The sequence below is a fragment of the Meleagris gallopavo genome, chromosome 6 (assembly GCF_000146605.3).
Source record: "Meleagris gallopavo isolate NT-WF06-2002-E0010 breed Aviagen turkey brand Nicholas breeding stock chromosome 6, Turkey_5.1, whole genome shotgun sequence".
NCBI classification, from domain to species: domain Eukaryota; kingdom Metazoa; phylum Chordata; class Aves; order Galliformes; family Phasianidae; genus Meleagris; species Meleagris gallopavo.
Genome location: NC_015016.2, coordinates 5,347,422 through 5,367,744, shown reverse-complemented (window position 1 = coordinate 5,367,744; position 20,323 = coordinate 5,347,422). Strand labels below are relative to the sequence as shown.

The window sequence follows — 20,323 nt, the reverse complement described above, 5'->3', positions numbered from 1 at the left end:
GCATATTTGCATGTGTTGGAGCCCACCTGCTAATCTCTCATTTTGGAATAGTGAAGCAGCTCAGAAGAATGGCTCAGAGCCTCCTATAGGAAATTTCCCATGACACAAGGGAAGGCAGTGATATACTGGCTGACCTGGAATTTGCTGACAGATGTGAAAGGCAGCACAAAAGGTGAAAATTCATCATCAGAAGAGTCTCAATGTGAGCCAGAAGCTTGGCAATGCAGTGGGGTTGTTCGGTGAGTGGTACAGACGTGGCATTTACAGCAGTTCTAAGGAGCTGAAGAAGACTTTAAGTATGAAAGAACCCAACTTTGAGTGAGAAAGGACCTCTGGCAATCAAAAGTTAGGTCAGGTTTCCTGCGGCCTCTCCCCATTCCCATTTAGGCAACATATGGCCTCACAAACTTTGATGGAAACACAGCAAGACGAGTTTCTTTTCACTTTCTTTGACTTTCTTAACAAAGTAATGGGTTGGGAGATCCCATACAGCTGGGTTTAATATGCATGAGGACAAAAGCGATCCTCAGCTGGCTCATGATATTACTGAGTCTTAGAAAAAGTCATAAATTCCATCTGCAATGACAGGGAAATTAGTGATTATGGGAAAAAAATAAGGGAGGTTGTTCAGTTAACTGCAGAAACAGTGTAAAAAATTGGCAAGAAAAAACGCTACTGTAACTATAAGACTACCAAGGATAAATTAGTTTAAAATTAAAATTAGTCCTTCAGTCTGAGAAACAAAGACAATAAGCGGGAGAAGCTAATGTAGGACGTTGAAACATCACTTCTCCATGTCTGGTTTCCATCTGGGCAGCTTAGCCAAAGTTTTGCAGAAAAATCTTACAATTATCAGATGTTTTGATGGCAACGGTGTGCCTTGGATCTTACATATCACTTCTGAATTCAGCCACAGATGGAACTGAGGTGCCACCACCACAAAGTGACCAGTGGGCAAGATCATGAATCAAGGATCCTCACTGGGTGGTCCCACAGGCATTTCCATCTGGAACTGGGAGATGCTCCCCTACACCAACACAACCACCACTGTGTTCAGTACAAGTTCTACCGCAGTGGTTCAGCCAAAAAATGGTACTGGGGACAAACAGATGGCAGCAAACAAAGGAAAAGTCTCTTTTTACGATTCTTATCCTCTGACACAAACATATGGCTCCCTGGAGGCTTTAACAGGTTCATTTTTGTTTTTCTGCACTAGGACTTAAGCACTGCAAATGGAAATGAATCTGGAGGACAAGGGGAATCTGCCTTCAGAGCAGAACAAAGCCTGTGGCACTTGGAAATGATGGCTCTCAGTCTGTGCATTGTCCCTGGCACATTTGGGGAGCTGACAGAAAAAGCACTACATGGCATGCCTATTGAATTTCAAATAAATGTAAAGCATCTAGATCCCTCTCAATTTATTCATTGAAAATATCTTCTACCTTTTCTACATATTGAGCCTACTACAAATTCTGGTAATATCAGTGCTAGCTGGAAGTAACTATATTTGTCTGTTGGGTGCTTTGATGTGTAGGATTTGAATGCTTTGGAGGGGATTGAATAAGTGTCACAACATGAAAAAGCAGCACAGATACACCTGACAAAATCAACTGAGAGGAACGCAAATAGAATAACAGTGACACCTGGAGAGTCACAGATACAGTGGGTAAAATGCAAAGGTGGGGACCTGAGCACAAGAAACCAACCTTTTCTTTTAACTAATGAGACTGTTATTGCTTTGATTGATTTCAGCTGTAATGAGTATTTTCAGCCCTTTTCAATTCATGCGTATTTCTGTACATGTTGAAAGACCACATGCACCTGCTTGTCTCCCTTGGGCTTGTTTCTTGCAACTGGACACACACAAACACTCACAGCTGAAAGCACCCTCCACCTCTTCATTGACTATAAGCTTGAAATTTGGCTTGCTTTCCACAATTAAGTTTTGCTCCTTTTAATGAATCCTTCATTCTCCTGAGAACATTTCAGTTTGGAATCCCAGGGTTCAGACAGACATCCATCTGCAGAGCACCAGACATGAATACCTGTAGCTGCTTTATATTATTTATACAAGTCACTAACATGGGAGTTCTTTCTATTTGCCATGACGATCTTCTACTTCAACTGAAGAATGCTGTATAGAAGCAGTAATGGGCATTACTTTATATCTTGTTCTGAGGCTTATGTGCTTTCTATGGCTATCAAGGCAACCCTCCTGTTAAAAAAAGGATTTAGCAAATAACTATGTGCTAAACGAGCAATTTAGAAGAGATGAGATTCTGAACTGGCAGGATTATTCTGAGGCTTAAAAGGTATTATTTAAAATGCACTTGTTTAAAATGATAGATACTCAGTACTATGAAACACCCCCCAGCAAATGTGATCCAAAGTTTTTTTTTTTTCTTTTTTTTTGTAAAAGCTTTTCACAATAGGCAGAGCCTGCCTCTGTATCTTCAGTTGCTTATTTCAGATTGCCTGCAGACTGTGAACAAAGTGGCTACAGCATGTGAAAACCCACACACTCCTTACTACAGAGGATTTCAATCCTTTTCTGTCGTGAGACAGCTGCTACTATGAGCAGTGCTGGACAAGAAATTACAGCCCTCAAGAAAGGAGTGGGATTTGAGGACAAGCTGCATGAAATGTGAGGAGTGATCTCACTTTGACATACTTATCCAACTTCTCCTGACTGTGTTGTGAGGACTGATGGGACTTGTCTGAGGAGCTGCTGCAAGTGCTGTGGGTTATTCTATGGCCCAGGGAGATGGTCTCAGGCAGTCCCTCCTGTAGAGCCAAGGCTTTTCTTATGCAACAGGCAAGAAGGGTGTGAGCAATACTGGCCCTTTCTACTCTGTACATTAGAGCTTGAGTACAAAAACAAACAAACAAACAACCCAACACTTAAAGAAAATGGTACTGCCACAGAATCATAGAATTGTTTGAGTTAGAAGGGACACTTAAAGGTCACCTAGTCCAACACTCTGCAATGAACAGGGATGTCTATGGGATGTCACCCAAATAAACATGTATGTTCCACCAGACCAAGGCTTGTGCACAAAGAACTGAAGATACATGAGCAAACCAGGATGAAAAGTCACAGCTTGCTGAAGAATAGAGATTTCCCAGTCAGTGGAGCCAGGCAACAACCATGAAGGAGCACAACCTTTGTGAGACTGTTCTCAGCCAAACTGGCCATTCTTCTGCCCTCCTGCTGTGCAGAGCTGCTCATCCCAGTGCTCCCTGTGGGGAATCAGCTTGCAAAGAAAGGCTGCCCATCCTATTCTCTAGGCACACAGGAGTGAATGCTGCCAGTTTCAGCATGTTCTTAAGACACAGTGTGCGTTGTGTGGCCTCATGTGAAGACAGCCCATGCAGAAGATGTTTCCCTCCTGGAAGAGATGCACGGGGAAATGCTGGAGCCTTGTTCCAGGAGCAGAGCTGTGTGCTGCCAATTGCTTTGTGCTGTTGTATTCCACACATTTCTCATCTCAAAAGGAGGCATAATAAACTTGTCTTAAAACAGACAAGCGTTTAGGAGAATGAGAAGGGGGAATTGCTTCTCTCCCTCCTCAGATAACAAATTTGATCGCTGATGTGAAGAAGTCTGTTTGGTAAAAGCAGAGCGCAGCTGAGAAACATCAGACATCTTGAAAGACAGCAGATTTCTCTGAAGAGCTTCTTCTGCCTCTGCCAGCACTGGGGTTTGGACTGGAGACCCCAGCACTCTGCTCTGGTTGGTATTGCTTGGACATATGTTAAAATTGACTTATTTATTCATTTTATGTTCTATATTTTCACATAAATCTGATAACATCGCAGTAACTGTTATGCCCATGGAATTGCTGATGTGAGATGGGAATAATGGACACATGCTGTATTTTGTCACATCCCACCCACTGACTACATCCTGAGCAGACAGGTCAAAGAACACAGGTGAGGTGGGCAAGCTGGGCCAGAAGATGCAGAGAGGAGCCTGGAGGAGAAGAAGGGTGGAGGAGAGCTAGAGCAAGATGTGACATTTATCCTGTTGGTTTCTCTGTCACTGTGCCTGTCCTAAAGGCAGTACCAAGGTCACAGGGTGCACCTTGCTGTATCCCTGTGGACAAACTGAGGTGCATGAATTCCTTCAAGGCTCTGTGCTTTGTATCAACAGCAATCTCCCATATCTGCACTCAGTTCCTTTCTGTCCTCTGCAGACCTTTCCCTCTGAGGACAGCCAGCCCTAATTAATGCACTTGGGGCTTCTTCACAGGGTTTTGTCATTTACCTAAAGCACTTCAGTGGTAGTCAGAAAGGTCAGATAAAAAAAGAAAAAAGTGAGATTTTGCAATATGTCTTAACTCCAGTATTGTTGCAAACTGTTACTGAGCCTGGTTGTGTGCTCAGGACCCTCTCTGTCTGTGTGGTGTCAGCTCAACTGCCCAACTCTGGGGGATCCAGACTACCAATCTACCTTAGGTGGCTCACATGTGTAGTCTTGGTGTTGCATAAATGTCTTGGTGTTATAATTTTAGTCCAACTAGCAACATTCTACTTCTTACGTTGTTGCTTACTGCTGTTTGTTAGTTTTTGACCATGCTATTTGAGAAAGAAGAAATGTTTTTCATTAATAAGTAAGTATTACTTTAAGGAAAAGACAACTAAACCATACTCCAGAATATCATTCAGTCCATGGTTTTTCTGAGATGGGTTTTGAAATCCAAATGGATTCCACAAAGCAAATGCACTGATTTGGAGGAAAAGCACAGCTCATCTGTTGTACTCAGAGGGATGGTGCAGGCAGTGCTCTTGAGTTGATGGTTCTCCTAATGGGAGAGCTCCTTTCTTGCTTCTACCAGTTCACATTGGAACAGGAAAACAGTCATGGAAAATAACTCATTGCTTAACTGAAGTAAGCGATCCTTTTGCAGAGTTAAAGTAAAAATGAGAGACTTTTCAATATCTGATGTGTCAATTTTCATCAGTGCTTCTTAGGTGCAAGCTAAGAGCCATAGTGATCATTTCATGCCTTAAGAAAAAGGGGAAACGCAACTGAAAATGCAGTGAAATAATTTTCTAGACACTTTATTATTTTTAAAGATAATTAGAGGTCTCCACCTGGACCAATTTTTTATGTGATAATGACGTAAGAGATTGCTGCTGGATATTTCCAAGTATCCCTGTGTATCTGTAAAGTTCATGCTTTTTCAAGGAAGCTTTGGGAATATAGCACATGTTCATCTTAACTTTATTTTTCCTTTAAACAAAATGAATTATTTCAGATCAAAATACTTTCTTGCTCTCAAATAAACTTCCAAGTGTGGCTTATGGTTTCTTTTAAAGCATTTGTAATTTATCTAATAAACAGTAAATAAGAGATACATACCATCTTCATCTCTCTTCTGACAGAGCAACAACTTCTGCCAGCCTTCTAGACTCTCCCTGCAGGCAAGATGAAGCCACCAGCCATATTCCCAGGCACATCCCAAGCAACTGGGCAGGTCCATCATCAAGGTGTGGGCCAGCAGTGGAGGATAACTACTATGGTTGCAGACCTCAAAGTATAATGTCTGGAAATTATTCCTTTCTTCCAAACATCCTCTTTATGATTTTATCTTTCGCTGCCTTCTGAAGGTCTTTATTTATTCACAGTCCCTCTTATGTGAAGGTCATAAGGGTCACTTGAGGTAACCAGACCTTTTACTGGTCCAAACCTGTGGATCTCTGACTGGCATGGCTGGAACATGGTCATTACAGCAGGAGAGGATATCCATAGTGCTGAGCATAGCCCAGCACTATGGAGCTCCAGGAGCATCTCAGATACGTTCATAGATTCCATTCAAGTATCAGGAGGTAATTACAGGGGAAAAAAGTGGTCCCTGTTACATTAGTGGATGGTTTCTATTTTTCTAAGTCAACTATTGGGCTAACATGCCAGTTTCCATCTGTAATCTAGACAGTGGCTGACTACCACAGAGGTGCAGCTTAATGCAGCCCGACAGGCATCCTTTTGAGTGATTTATGGGGAGAGCAGCCAAGGCAGAGTGATTAATTGGTCTAAATGGAAAGAGAGCTGTAAACAAATCTCCTTGGCTCCTACTCAGCAAGAAGCACTCTCAGACTTCTTACTGTTTTTTTAAATTATTATTTTTAGATCATTTTCTTAATTAGAGCCAAATGGTAGCAGCAATCTAAATTCTGATATTTGGGATTTAGGTTAGGATTGATCACCTCTGTAACATTCCCACTAAGACGATGAACAGTTTGTGGATCACTGAGGGTCTGTTCTGGGTCCTGGCATTACATTTCTGGGGTAGGTAAGACCCTGGGATCTGCAGGTCTTCAATACCTCTATTCAAAAGGCCAAGCACTGTCCAAACCCAAACATCAGTGCAATGCAGGCTTCTCCTTTTGCCATTGAGAAGCCTGTGAGCCCTTTTGAATCCTGTAATGCCTCACTGTAGTATTCTCACAGCTTATCATCAGCCAGCAGGATCAAGCAAGTGGTTTATTGCAGGTTTATTTTGATTAGCAGGCTAGGAGTCCAAGGCTGCATTAATGTTAATGTGAGCATCTCATTGATTCAGTCTTCAGGACTGTAATTTTTAAGCATGAGGAAGAATGAGCATCAAAGCCCCTGGTATTTAAGAGAAATCAAATCCAAACTCAAGCTGAAGCTGAAGAAACAATCTTCGGTCTCTAAGTGACTTCTCAGATCAATTAACAAGTTCTCCTCTTATTTTAATTTCTGTAGGCTTCATCCTTACCTCTCCTTCACTATACTCAGCCCTTATACCTGTCATGATCTGAATTTTAGAAAAAATAAATATTTGCCTCATGTAAAGGTAAAGTGCTTGGTTATCTCTTTCCACAATTAACCTTCCTAGCAAACCTTGGCTTTTTCTTTTGTGAAAAGAAAATTACTTTATTTTGGTCCCCGTTGAGGAGGATCCCTATCATCAGACTGTGCACAAGAGAGCACCTATAGAAGTTTAGAGATTTTGGAGAAATTCAAGAAATTTATCTGTTTCCTCTTTAGGATGGTTTGAAAATAAAAGCATAACTGTTCAAATCCATCCAAATTCTATATTTGCTTTGCTGTTATTTGAAAATCTAATAAGTGGGCTCATAGCAATTTCCCAGCACTCCTGCTACCACTGCTTACGTTCTTTGTTTCTACTCATTTAGCCTCAGAAACCAGTGAACCGTTCCGACAGCTCTGACTACAATTTCTCATCTTCTTGTGTCAGAGCCTTTTGGGGTTTGCAGCCAGGAGCTGGTTCCAAAGAAGACCAGTACAGCACCGCATCAAGGATCTCACCGGTTTTCTACCATTTGCTGTGATCATATGGGAGGGCCACCTGTCTGGGGGTGGGTGGCTGGGTGGGTGACCACGCCGGGCCATCCACCCATGGAGATTTTCATCCCATAAACTGGCATTTGCCCACTGTCCCCGAGGCTGCTTGGATGGACACAGACCAACTCCCACGTGTTCTCATCGAATCATGCCTCCAGGAAAAGTCCTTGGCAACCTTCACAGATCCCTCTTCTATTCCAGCTCACTCTTCTTTTTTCATTTTTGAAGGCATTTCAGATAAGTAGGTTCAAAAAGAATACACAGAACAACATGCAGAGTGATGACCCCAGAACAGCCTGTGGAGTAGGAGAAAAAGAAAGATAAAAAAGATACAAGATTGTCTGAGCACAAGAGGTTTCCACCCTCCTACTCTCTTCTCAGTATGCACCTCTTGTAAATCCTTTTGTACCTGCATCATAGGAGCACCACAATGCCCCAGCTGGAATCACAGCCCTTTTGCAGGAAGGATCGTATGACAAGTAGTGAAAGAGTAAATGAGATGGTGAATGTGCACAGATTAAAGGCAACATCCACACTGTCTTCTGTCTTCTTCAGGGCTCGGTGCAGCAGAGATGACAAGTCTTTGGGAGGGATGAGGGTGAGGGATGGAGCAGAAAAGAAGAGTTCATGTGAACCTTGATGACAATAGAAGAATTGACAAGAAATCAATGTTACATGTGAGCCTTATTTGCACTGCCTATGGAGGACAGAAAGGAGTAAGCTCTTGAGTATTTTCAGGATGAACACTTTTGACAGAAGACTGCAGGTTCTTGGAACTTCAACCAGCTCCATTGCCTCCAAACTCAAAAACGTGTCTAACAGCTGCAGTTGCCAATCTTGTATTTACTTTAATTCTCCACAGCAAAAGAATGATTTCCTGTTGAAACCGCAGGAGCCATCACTTGAAAAAGCATCAATATTTTTGCCTTTGGACATTTAAGTTCTCACTTACAAAGAATGGCCAGTAGCCTTTATATTGCATAAAGCTCACTTTACAGAGTGCTTTCTCATGCCTGAGATGTTCTTGGTGTTCTTCCTGGCTATCGGAGTTATCACTCCCTTCAGGCAGCAGCACTGAGGTGCCACAAGACCGAAAAAAACTGCTGGCAAAGAGGCGATGAAGCTTGGCTTTTCCCAGAAATGCCAATCAAATGACCAACTGGAAGAGATGTTTAAGTTATAAGCAGAACTCTTCTCTCTTCATTAGCTTCCCCGTGGTGAGTTTGACATCCACATAATGCACCCACACACTACCAAACAGATTCCACGTAACTTGTGCTATTTTTTTTTCTGAAGGAATGAAAGGAAGGGAAAAAAGAGGCTTTTGTATCTTTTCTCCTTTAAATACTTGTGAGACATGTAGCTACAAGAATTCTCCAGATGATCCCTGAAGGCAATAACAAAAAGGAGACAATAAACATTTTCACTCTATTAAAAAAAAGTTTTCATTAATTCCAAGAATACTGGAAGTCAGAGTACAAGATATATCCGTAGTTCCCACACACAATCAGACATTGGAACAATAGATTTAATTGCAGTAGAGAGTATGAATGTGAATAAATAAAGTTATCTGTCATATTGCAGTCAAAATGACTTGCTTGTCCCTGCAAGATTTTCAGTCCTGTTAGTCTAACACTGAAGACTTAAAAAAAAAACAACAAAACAACACAAATAAACACAACCACAAACAAAACTTTCATTCAGGTATTTTCAACAGGATTAGACTAAAACCAACCAATTCTAGCTCTGCAGTAATGAGCCACTGAAAATTATAGTGAATTCTGCAGGTTATAGAATAGGAAATGAAGAATTCAGCTTTGCAAATGACTTACAAGGATTGGCTTCTTTGCTCAGAATAGAATTTGAAACACCAAAGATGCTTTGTTTTTTAGCCAGCTGCTCAAACAAGACACCAACCATCAAGGGGAGATGAGGCACTGGCACAGGCTGCCTATGGATGCTCCATCCCTGGACGTTCTCAAAGCCAGCCTGGATGGGGCTGTGAGCAACCTGGTCTGATGAAAAGTGTCCCTGCCCATTGCAGGGGGTGTAACAGGATGAGCTTCAAGGTCTGTTCCTTCCCAAGCTATTCAGTGATTCTACAATGCAATTACATTTGAGAGCATATGCACTACTACAAAAAAACAGTGAGTTTACAGATAGCAAACAGGGACCTTTAGTGGATTGTCCCATTGAAAGAGGATTGATGGTGGCCTCGTCCAGAATCCCTCTGAATTGTGAAAGCTAAGGTGGCACAGACAGGATAGAGTATGGCTGCCATCTTCACTCCTGCTTTAGTGGTTCTCCTGGCCAGGTTACAGTATATATGATACATACTTATCACTGTATATATGCACATATATATTCACTCCTTAAAAACCAGCTCAGGCTTCAGTGGATTGAACAGTGACAAATGCTGCATCCATATTTTAAAGAGGTTGGGCGTAATGCCAGAAATCATAGTCTACGAGGGCTTATACCTTAACTGTGCAAAATGATTGGTGTTATAGTAAGAAGTAAATTACCAAAACAATTGGAAGGTCATGAGTTCCTAATTTCAGCTCAGCAACATAGCTGCAGAAGTGAGCATCTGAATTTTGGTAACATCGCTGAACATTCCAGTAAGACCTGTCCAAGCTGTGACAAAAGAACCTAAGACTCAGAGCACCTCAGTTAAAATATTTCCCTAAAATAAAACCACACACGGAAGCCAGAAGGGTTAAACAGTGGTAAAGGATAACCCTGGGTACCACAAACTGCTGTAGTGGCTGCTGTCCTATTACTTCCACAACACAACTGTGGTGACAGATGTTGCCAGCTGCATGATTTGGAGAAGTGGCCCATTTGAGGAGGACAAGTTTCTTTGGAAGTCTGAGAGGCCCCAGAGAAAGAAAAGCCAGGTTCACACATGATCAGCAACCATGGTACAGTGGCATAAATTGTTTTTCACAGCCCACACACCAATTGTTTCTTTGGCACGTGGGCCAAAACTGACCTTCTACATCTCTCCTTTTTTAATGTGTGAGAAAAGAACCAAAAGAGAGAAGAGAATGGGGGAGAAACTCTACCAGACTCCTAGATTTGTCCAATCATCAAAGAGAAAAAAAAATGTAAATTAATTTTCTGTACTTCTCTAGGTTTTAAATTAATTTGTACCCCGGGTGAAATTAATCTCTCCTCCCTATGAAAGTCTTCATATTTAATGTTTAAATGTGAGCTGGTGTCTGTATGCTTCTTTCATGTTCAGGGCAAAAACTTCTCTTTTTAACAATACCTCACTCCTTTTGAATGGAGAGTTAGGCAATGAGATGCTCCAGAAAATACCACTCGGTGATGGCCATGGTCTTCACCTTCTGGTCTTGTTTCTGAGCTGTCTATAGCAGCCTATCTACAGCATCAGCCCTTTGTGCATAGTGAAGAGCATTTTGTTCTGAGTGATCACAGCAATTGCCAAAACTTTTTGCTAATCACCTCTGGAAAAAGTTCATGAAATGTTTTATCTCTATAAATCACATCAATTTATGCAACAGATAAATGCAACAAGCTAGCAGAATGTTCCTGAGTGAAAATCAGCTTCCCTTTGGCTTGCCTTTCCTTTTATCCTTGATCAGAGAGAGGCTTTTTATACTGAGAGAGATTTTTGTCCTTCATACGTTTGCACAAAGAGTCTTCCTAGACAGGAGAAAGAAAAACAAAACGAAACACTGTGTGTATCCATTTGTGCAATGTATGTTTTGTAGGAAAATTATGCACTTGGGGTGATGTTTTCTGGTGCACGTGGGCTGATCACTGTGCCTGGAAAGGGCATTTTCCTGGGTGTATTCAGACATACAGTGCTGACTGCTTAGGCCAGGGGGTTTGATGTTGTCCAGAGGGCTGCTTTAAGAGTAGTAGAGAGGAAGAAAGGAAAGTATTTGCACAAAGTCAAGCATCCAAGTGCTAAACACCTTGAACACACTGCTCATTTCTCAGCATCCCACACAGCTACAGCATACTTGTTGTACTTTGCTTTCAGCCTCAGTGCTGAGGCGTGGGTCATCAGGTTATTGGGGTGCTTCATTACCTTTCAGATAAAAGAAGCCTAAATATCTTGCTGTCTCCAAGGACCACGTCTGGGAACAATAGAGGAGATATTGCTCTTTGGGAGGAAATTAAAACTAATCAGTCTCTCCTTGCCCTGCGCTGCCACCTCCAGCGGATCTGAGAGCACTCAGCTCCTGACCTCACTGAGCTGAGCTGGGCGCAGAGGAACTGCTCCAACATGGCGCTGTACTATGAGGCCCATCTTTCAGGAACTGCTCCATAGGTCTCTGTGGGTGGCAGTTCCCCCAGCCCTCCTGCCCCACAGCAGCCCCTCTCCATGGGCTGCAGCTTCAGCCAGACTCCTGCTCCTATGAGGGATCTCCATGGGCCGTACCTCCTCCACTGCTGCACCACGGGCTCCTCCATGGCTGCACGTAGAGATCTGCTTTGTATGGTGCCCGTGGGTGCAGGGGGACAGTCTGCCCCTCCGTGGCTCAGTTCTACCCAGCACTTTTGGGCATCCAGAGCTGTCTCTGATGTGGGGCAGCTCCCCACTCCCAAAACCTTGCCATGTCATCCCTATACACTACCACAGGGGGTGTGAGCCACTCTATGAGGGTGTCCCAAAAGGAACAAATGCCACAGCAGTGCTAGCAGAGGTGCAGATGAGATATTTCATTTTGTTCCTGGAAGAAACAGGCTCCCTGCAGGTGGGTAACTGCTGCCTTGGAGACACGTGGAAATACAGTGACAGCACAGAGGGTGGGAGCTGGTGTGAGGAGCAACGGTGGATCTGCTGTCAAATAGGTTTTGTTCAAGAGTTATTTGCTGTGTTCTGCATTCAAATACCAACTATGCTGGGGTCTCCGAAGGAATTTCAAGGCTTTGTGCTGCTTATAACCTTGTCTGGAGGCCTAAATGTTCACTTCAATAAGAAATAGCCTTGATTTTCGTTTTGGTTGGCCACTATTAACACCGTATGAAGTCGCCCAAAGGCATCAGCCAGGGTAATGTGCTATGAATTCCCCTTAATGCCGACGTCTGTGCTGCTAAACAGTGGGAAGCAAAGCAGCATGGCTATGTGCTGCCTCTGCCTCCTCTTAAAAACCCTCCAAAAATCTGAATAATTTTACACTGCAAACTTGCGGTTTCCTTCTCCACTCCCATTCTAGATATTGAGCAATCCCCTGTGCCAGCGCTGCCTCGCACTTCACATCTGCTGCTCCCCTCCTGCCTGTTTAATATTCACCCCAAGCATGAGCACCCTGCCTTAATGCACCTGCAGTCGTTGGCAGTGGGTGAGCAGCTGAGGAGAGAGAAAAATTACAGCCCTGCGCCTCCTGACACCGCGTGAGGGGCTCCATATGCTCTGTGCTCACTGGAAGATCTGAAACTGGCATTGCATCACAATTGTTCTCTCCACTTTTGAAAGCAGGTCTGCATCTAAAGCGTGGCACGACGTGACCATCAGCTTGGTGCAGGGCTCTGCTTTTCCCCTTTAAGACTGGCTGGCATAGAGCATGGGGAATCTATAGGGCAGGATAGAAGGCTCCATGAGGGCATCATGGGGTGATTATATTAATTTTCATGAAAGTCTATGTGCTGCAAGCTCTTCTGGGGTGGAAATAGCTCTGTTTGTTCCAGACGGTCCATGTGTGAAAGGCTCGCTGATGTCCAGAGCTTCTCTTCTTCCTTCCCCTCCCATCCATCTGACCAGCAGGTTACTTTGATGACAGAGATTTCCACCTTTCGCAGCCAGCTCAGGGACTGGGCAGGACGTATGCCCAAGTGATGCAGTAAACATTCCATCTCCAACAAAGGGGCTGGGGAATTGTTATCCTGCAGTCAGGGGTGCAGCAGATAAAGAAATGTTTCCCTTCATTTCCAGAGCAAACCTCTCAGAGATGCTCGCAGCCTCACATGGGCATTGCAGAGCTGCTTCTCCCACTGATGGAGGTGCTGGTCAGGCTGAGGAACTACAGTGGTGACTAGGGGATGTGGAGAAAGGGCCCATCTGTCTCACTTTTGGGGTGGTTAGGGGAAGCCTTGGACTTGTCCAGCATGGGAAGTTGCACTGGGGCTGCACAGCTGATTCTGGCTGCATGCAGGAGAAGCACTGAGATCCAATGAACTGAAATTGCAGCCTCCCCTGCAGCAGCCAGCTTAAAATCCATTCCTGGATGCGGACCATGCACAGGCAGTAAATATACCTATATGTTCTGAACAGATCAACCTGTTCAGCTTCTTCTGTATTGCCCCTGACTGACTTTCAGCCTCATTTTCCAGTACAAGTGAGGTCATATTTACACCTTTTCCAATCTATGAGCAATTAGCAAATATTGGGCGGTTTGAACCACACATTGATTTCTTCTTCACTTTTTCATGGAAGTATTGAGTGTCACCAAGCCAGGTTCATTACCAAGGGATGAATACTTAATATCACCATTTGCAATGAACCACGTGTTGCAGTCCAAGAAAGACATCAATGTGATTTATTTTAATTATATTTATTTCTTGTAATTTTTTATTCATTGAGTCCTTTATCAGCTATTCCACATTTTTGCCAAGGATCAATTTCCAGCTGTAAATCAGTAACAGTATTAGCCTTATGAATACTTGGCTCTCTCCATCTGCCCTTTTAAAGCACCGGCACAACTTCAGCTCTCATCCAGTCCTCTGCACTCAGGTGTTAGTGAAAACAACAAATTTAAATAGCTCTTTGGCCACCTCCTTTAAAGTCAAGGCCTATTCTGGCAGGTTGGTGATGTTCAACATATTGCAGTGGGGACATAGATCTTGTCAGAGGTGTTTTAACCCACTGCTCCACATGGAGCATTTGTGGCACCCATGTTATGATCCCTGTGTGTCTGCTGCCTGTTCTGTGGGTACAGTAATGGATACAAGGGGAAGATGGTGACGTGCCCCCTCATGCACAAAGCAGCTCAAATCACTACTTTACAACAATCACTTTGACACTTTGTCAGTTGCACCTCACCTCAGTGACTGCTGGAACTAAGAGCCATTAATTACCTTTGTCAGCTGACATTTCCTTAATTGTCCGCAACTTTACTTCCATGAACCCACCGGTCTGAGCTGTCAGCACCAGTTTAAAGGCTGCAGCTCTCAGAGGTAATCTTTAGGAAAAATCCAGGTGAGTTAATGGAAAGTGAAGTCACCTGGCTGTGTGGGATCGGTGCGCATCCCTGAGCGCCTGCCTTCATTGAGGAGCGCAGCGGGAAGGTGCTCAGCCAGCTGCCATTTAATTCAATGGAGTTCTTTTATGTCCTTTCCCTAAAATATCCAGAAATGGGGCAGTATGCTGCCTGGAGAGCCGCTGCTCCCTGGACCTCGACCAGAGGCACGTTGAGCAGGCAGCACGCAGCACTGCATGGCTGCTGCATCCAACAGCTCCATGCAGATGTTTGTCGAGCTGTCAGGGCACCAAGAGGGAAATGAATTAATCGGAGGTGTAGAAGGTTAGTTAAATCTTTTCTGGAAGTATTATACAGCTATTAAAATTGCATAGGAAAGTCAATAATAATGGGTAATAAAGTTCTTCTGAGAAATTAAATAGGAGCCCAATTTTCAATGCAGCTTGGCATTCAAAGCAGAGTGTTCCACATCCCAGTACATGATAAACATTTGCTAATTAATCCCCACAAACCGTCAGCAAGGTAGATCTCTTCACACCACTGACTCTGTTTAATAAATGGGAACAAGAAGGTACAAGACATATCCTTTGAAGCTGGGGTTATGTATGTCTTTAAACATGGTCTGGGTCCCCAGGAGCCTGCTCAGCACATGTATCTGAATAGCTTTTTGTGAAAAGCCTCAGAGCTGGGATCAGAAGTCCAGACTTCTTTATGCTCCTTCACATGCTCTGATCACAGCCGCATGTTTTGATGTGAATCTTCAGCACAGTCTCTGAAATACTGATATTTTTCTTGTGTTAGCACATTACATTGCAGGAATGGTATTTAGAAGAAAAGCCAATGGTCTTAAGCCTCAAGCTGGAGGAATTGGCCCATAATGGAGCCACTAATTATGTGCAGAACCAGAGGAACAAGACTCAGGACCAGCTGGAAGCTGCTATTTGCAGAAGATCAGTAAGGATTGTATGGGATGTGGGTTGTCATATAGATGTGGATGCAGTTTGCACCAGGACATTGAACTACCCACAACTATGTCCATAACTATGTGCAGTTTATTCCATGGCCTGTGCAAGAATCCCACTGCAAGAATGACAAAGATTCTGAACTTCTCATCCAATAGCAAATTAAAATGGGGACGGACGCAGCCCAGACATGAGGTTGTGTAAACATGATGGTTTTTGTTAAAACAGTGGGATAACGTCCAACTTCCCAAATAGTCCATGCTTCTCTGCTGAAATTGTTGCCATGGTGGCCTAACAATTAAAAATTGATGTAAGCAGGAAGATACCAGAGAGATAGGCATCTAAGCATTTAGCATCATATATTTGGAGTAATGTTTACCTGTCAGTATTTAGCTCAGAAGTTATTTCTTGTGTTTCAGACCTAAGGAAGATCTGACATGCTTCACTTGGGGTACTGCATCCAGATGTGGAGTCCTCAGCACAGGAGAGACATGGACCTGTTGGACATGTCCAGAGGAGGGCCACAGAAATAACCCAAGGGATGGAAAACCTCTCCTATGAGGACAGGCTGAGAGAGCTGGGACTGTGCAGCCTGGAGAAGGCTCTGGGGAGACCTGAGAGCAGCCTGTCAGTATCTAAAGGGGAGAAAGAAAAGGGGAGTAAGAAAGAAGGGGACAGACTCTTTAGCAGGGTCTGTGGTGATAGAACAAGGGGAAATGGTTTCAAACAAATAGAGAAGAGATTTAGATTGGATATAAGGAAGAAGATTTTTACAATAAGGGTAGTGAAGCACTGGCACAGGTTGCCCTGAGATACAGAGGATTCCCTGTCCTTGGAAACACTCAAGGTAAGGCTGGACGGGGCTCTGAGCATCTGATAAGCTGTAGATGTCCCTGTTCATTGCAGGCAGTTGGATTAGATGGCCTTTAAGGGTCACTTCCAACTCAAACAATTCTATGATTCTGTGATAGTTTTAGAAGTCTGTGGATTGTATTTTGGAGGAGTGTTGTTCAGACAAAGCAAATAGTCCATCCTCTGCTTACAGGCTTTGCCAAAAATGACTGTGTATGTCCCACTACCTCAGCTGAATATGGTTGGATAAAGAAGTATTTTTCCAGCTCATTTCTGGATGAACAGCCCTTCACACAACAAAAGCACTTAAGTTCCCCAGAAGTGCAACTCTGCATTGGTGATGAGCTGTCCAGAGAAAGCAGTGTAACTTTTATACCTTCACAAGAACAGCAGCTCAAGAGTTTATCACAATTTTTGATACACCCGAGAGATCACCCTTACCTCATGTAATAAAGAAATGAAATAGCCTTTTACTAGCTGTGGGGAGGTTGGTCCCTGCTTAGTGCAGAGCAAGGACTATTTCAGGGAATTAGAAGATTGTTTTCATTCTGCCCATCTTCTTGAATTAATTAACATTAAAGCTATGGTTTTACAAGACAAGACACTGGGTAAAACACCAATTCACTTGAATTCATTGAGAAGTTGTCCACTGCCTTCAGTGAGGGTAAGGTTTTACCTAATATTTTGAACAGACTTTTATAAAGTAGCGTTGAAAAGGATCTCAAGGGCCACCTTATCTCTCCTCTTGCTTGGAGGCAGATCAGCTGCATCTGTGTCACTCCTGATGGATGTTTGGCCCTGAAAGGGCTCCAAGGCTTGGTAGCACCTTGAGCTCTGCTTCCATTTGTATCTGTCTCAAAATGTGAAAAGAAAAAGGGCTTTTTTTTCCTTAACAATTCTAACAGGATTTTTGACTGGTTTAAAGGACCAGTGACAATTTTAACTTCTGATGTCTCATGATCCACTAAGGATAAGAACTAATCCTATCCATCACGAGGGAACTTTCCCATGATTTATAGACATTTTTCCCTTTTATCTCTTCTTCTTGAAAGATCTGACACCAAATCATGTCATTCCAGTTCCAATCTGATTTCAAGGGCTGCCCCTAAAGTAGTGATGGTTAAAAATAATGCTGTTCTTTATCTGGAGGTCTGTCAGTCTTTCAGCAGCACAGTACAAAGTGCATAATTCTAATTCCAGTAGTGAAATGTCAACAACAATGTGGGCAACAAGGGAAGGCAGGGAGGCCACAGAGCAAGCAGGTAGAATAACCGTAGAGGGGTAGAAGAATTATTAAAGTCTGGGCCTCACAGCAGAGCACATCTATGGGTTGGTTCTGCTTTCAGAATGAAACTATGCCCATCATTAACTGCCTTGTGTCTGCAGTCCAGTGTCCATGGAAATTAAATGGGGTCTTTGCTTTGACTCAAGTGAACCTGAACCACACTCATAAATACAAATACACGGCTCCACATTGATGGGAAATCTGAAATACACACCTTGTATCCCCTGCAACGACAGGAAACCTGCCCCACATCTGCTCAAAATACATCTGTGATTTAGAATGGCAAACACGGACACAGTTCAACATTCACAGCCCAGGAAGGCCTGGGGTTTTGGAAAGTAAAAGTCTGAAGCAGATGCTTATCAGTTAGGCAATGAGGCAGGTGAATTTCTCATGCATTATTTCTCATTCCAGTGTATACCATGCACTAAGCTTTCACAATAAATATATTTTTTTAAAAACCTGCTGCATGGAACAGAATAGCAAATAGCACAATCTGTTGTTGATGTGAAAAAGGGCATTGTAGTTGGGACTCTGCTTTTAACCCTTCAACGAGGACATTATCTCTCAAATACAAACACTTGACAATCTCTACCAGTGAAAGCTATGACTGTCTGTTCAACCAAGCCAGGAACATCAAGTTTCATCCATAGTCACCAACTGCCCTGGCACTGAAGGTTCCCAGCTTTGCACATGGGACAAAGCTGATGAATGCTCCAGGAGACCAGCAGTGGGCAGAGTTTCAAACAGGAACCTTTCCCAGAAGCCATCATTGCCACCTCGATGTCCCAAGAGCATCACTGTGAAGGGAGGAGGAAAGCAGTGGGGCACTGGAGGCAGAACTCTTTGCTGCTAGCCAGAGAAACCTTTGCATGCTGCTTCATGAAAAATAGCAACTGCATAGGAACGGGGACCATTGCTGGGACGTACCCATGGGGATGCATCCTTAGCATCACCGCAGTGTTTGTGGTTCTCAGCTTCCTCAGGAGTTTGTTAGGTTTCACTGAGAGCTGCGAATAGCCTCCTGGAGCAGAGAAAGCTTCTCTTTCTCAGTGCTGTCTAAAGAATAGGTTCCGGAAGGCATTGTTGTAGTTTTTGTTGAAAGCAGTGTAAATGAGGGGATTAAAAAAGGAATTGGAATAGCCTAGCCATAGAAAAATACTCTTCCAAACGGGCGGGATGTCGCAGGAGCAGAGTGGGCTGATGAGCTCCGTGATGAAGAAGGGAATCCAGCAGAGCACGAAGACTCCAATGAGGATGCCCACCATGAGGGCAGCTCTCCTCTCCTTCTGCTCTCTCCACGTGTCTCCGTCTGTCTGGAACGTAACCGTGGCGTGCCGGACAGTGAAGACCATCTGTGGCTGCTGGGCAGCTTCCTTTATCTGCCAAAGACAAACACAAGTCACACTGTATGCATCTCAGCCGGCTGATCCTGCACAGTGGGTATGCAGCCAAGGCACAGGGAAATGCAAGCCATCTACGTCACACTCAGGCTGGAGTGAGGCTGGGGCTGTGACCCTCTCGTGGGTGACCTGAGCCAATAGGGACATATGCGTGCATAGAATTGCTCACATATCACAGAAGATTATTTCCCTGCTTATGATCGGATCAGTAAAAGAGGCACACAACCACATGCCATACACACAAGTCTTGCTTTTTCCAAACACATCAAGAGTTCTTAATAAGGAAGGTGGGACAGTTAAAATACTTCTCCTTCTTTCCCCTCAAGAAACCTTTACAGTGCACAATCACCATTCTCAGGATCAACTGACACAACCCAGTAAGGTTCTGCGTGGGTAAATCCAGACCCTTCTCAAATCCCATTTGCTCACCAGCTGATCCTCCCAGCTGTGTTGGGATCCCATTCCTTCACACCCTGGGTGCAGCTCAGCCCTGTTGCTCCTAAGAGCTCCCTAGAGCAAAATGCAAGCCAGGTGACTTACCTCCAGGGCTTCTGGTGAGACGGGGGTGATGGAGTTGCTCTTCCGAGATCCGATGCGAAACTTGGCTGCCCTGTAGATCTTCCAGTAGACAAACAGCACCACACACAGGGGCAGGTAGAAGGCCCCGAAGGTGGAGAAGATGGTGTAGGAAGGTTCCTGGCTTACCTGGCACTCCTCACTGTCCTCTGAGTAAGTCTCTCCCCAGCCAAAGAGCAGCGGGGCCAGGGAGATGAAGGCGGAGAGCGCCCAGATGAGCACGATCATGATGTTGGAGATTCGGCGCCGGGTGCGCAGCGTGTACTCCAGGTGCCGGGTGATGGACCAGTAGCGGTCGAGGGCGATGGCAGTGACGTTCCAGATGCTGGCAGTGCAGCACAGAACGTCGAAGGAGATCCATACTTGACAAAGCGAGCGACCCAGCCTCCACCGCCGCCCCGATAACTCGTGCACCAAGCTCAGGGGCATGACGAGGGCCGCCACCATCACGTCGGAGATGGCCATGGATGCCACCAGGTTGTGAGGCACCCGATGAAACGTGCGCACGCGGAAGATGGTGGCCAGGACCAAGCCGTTCCACAGGAAAGTGGCCACCACCAGCATGGCCAGGAGGGTGAGGACAAGCACGCTGAAGACGGAGAGCTGTGCCCTGCCGCCCTCCAGCCCGCCGGATGACCCGCTCCGGTTACTGGCATCCGGCGTCGCACCGCCGAGGCAGCTGATGTTGAGCTGGCGGTCCATGCCACCGCGCTGGGCACCGGGACTCCTCGGTG

The 20,323-nt window shown here is 44.4% G+C and overlaps 2 protein-coding genes across 5 annotated transcripts in view; both read right to left on the bottom strand.

Moving 5' to 3' along the window:
• The window catches only part of LOC100543777 (sodium channel protein type 5 subunit alpha-like), a 589,192-nt gene that overhangs the window by 191,949 nt on the left and 376,920 nt on the right, over positions 1-20,323 (bottom strand). The window lies entirely within an intron of this gene.
• Positions 16,405-20,291, bottom strand: HTR5A (5-hydroxytryptamine receptor 5A). Its single transcript, XM_010712354.1, has 2 exons — positions 19,554-20,291; positions 16,405-18,992 (listed from the first exon to the last, which is right to left on the bottom strand). Exons 1-2 carry the CDS (start codon positions 20,289-20,291, stop codon positions 18,660-18,662), a joined length of 1,071 nt encoding a protein of 356 aa, XP_010710656.1. The 3' UTR covers positions 16,405-18,659.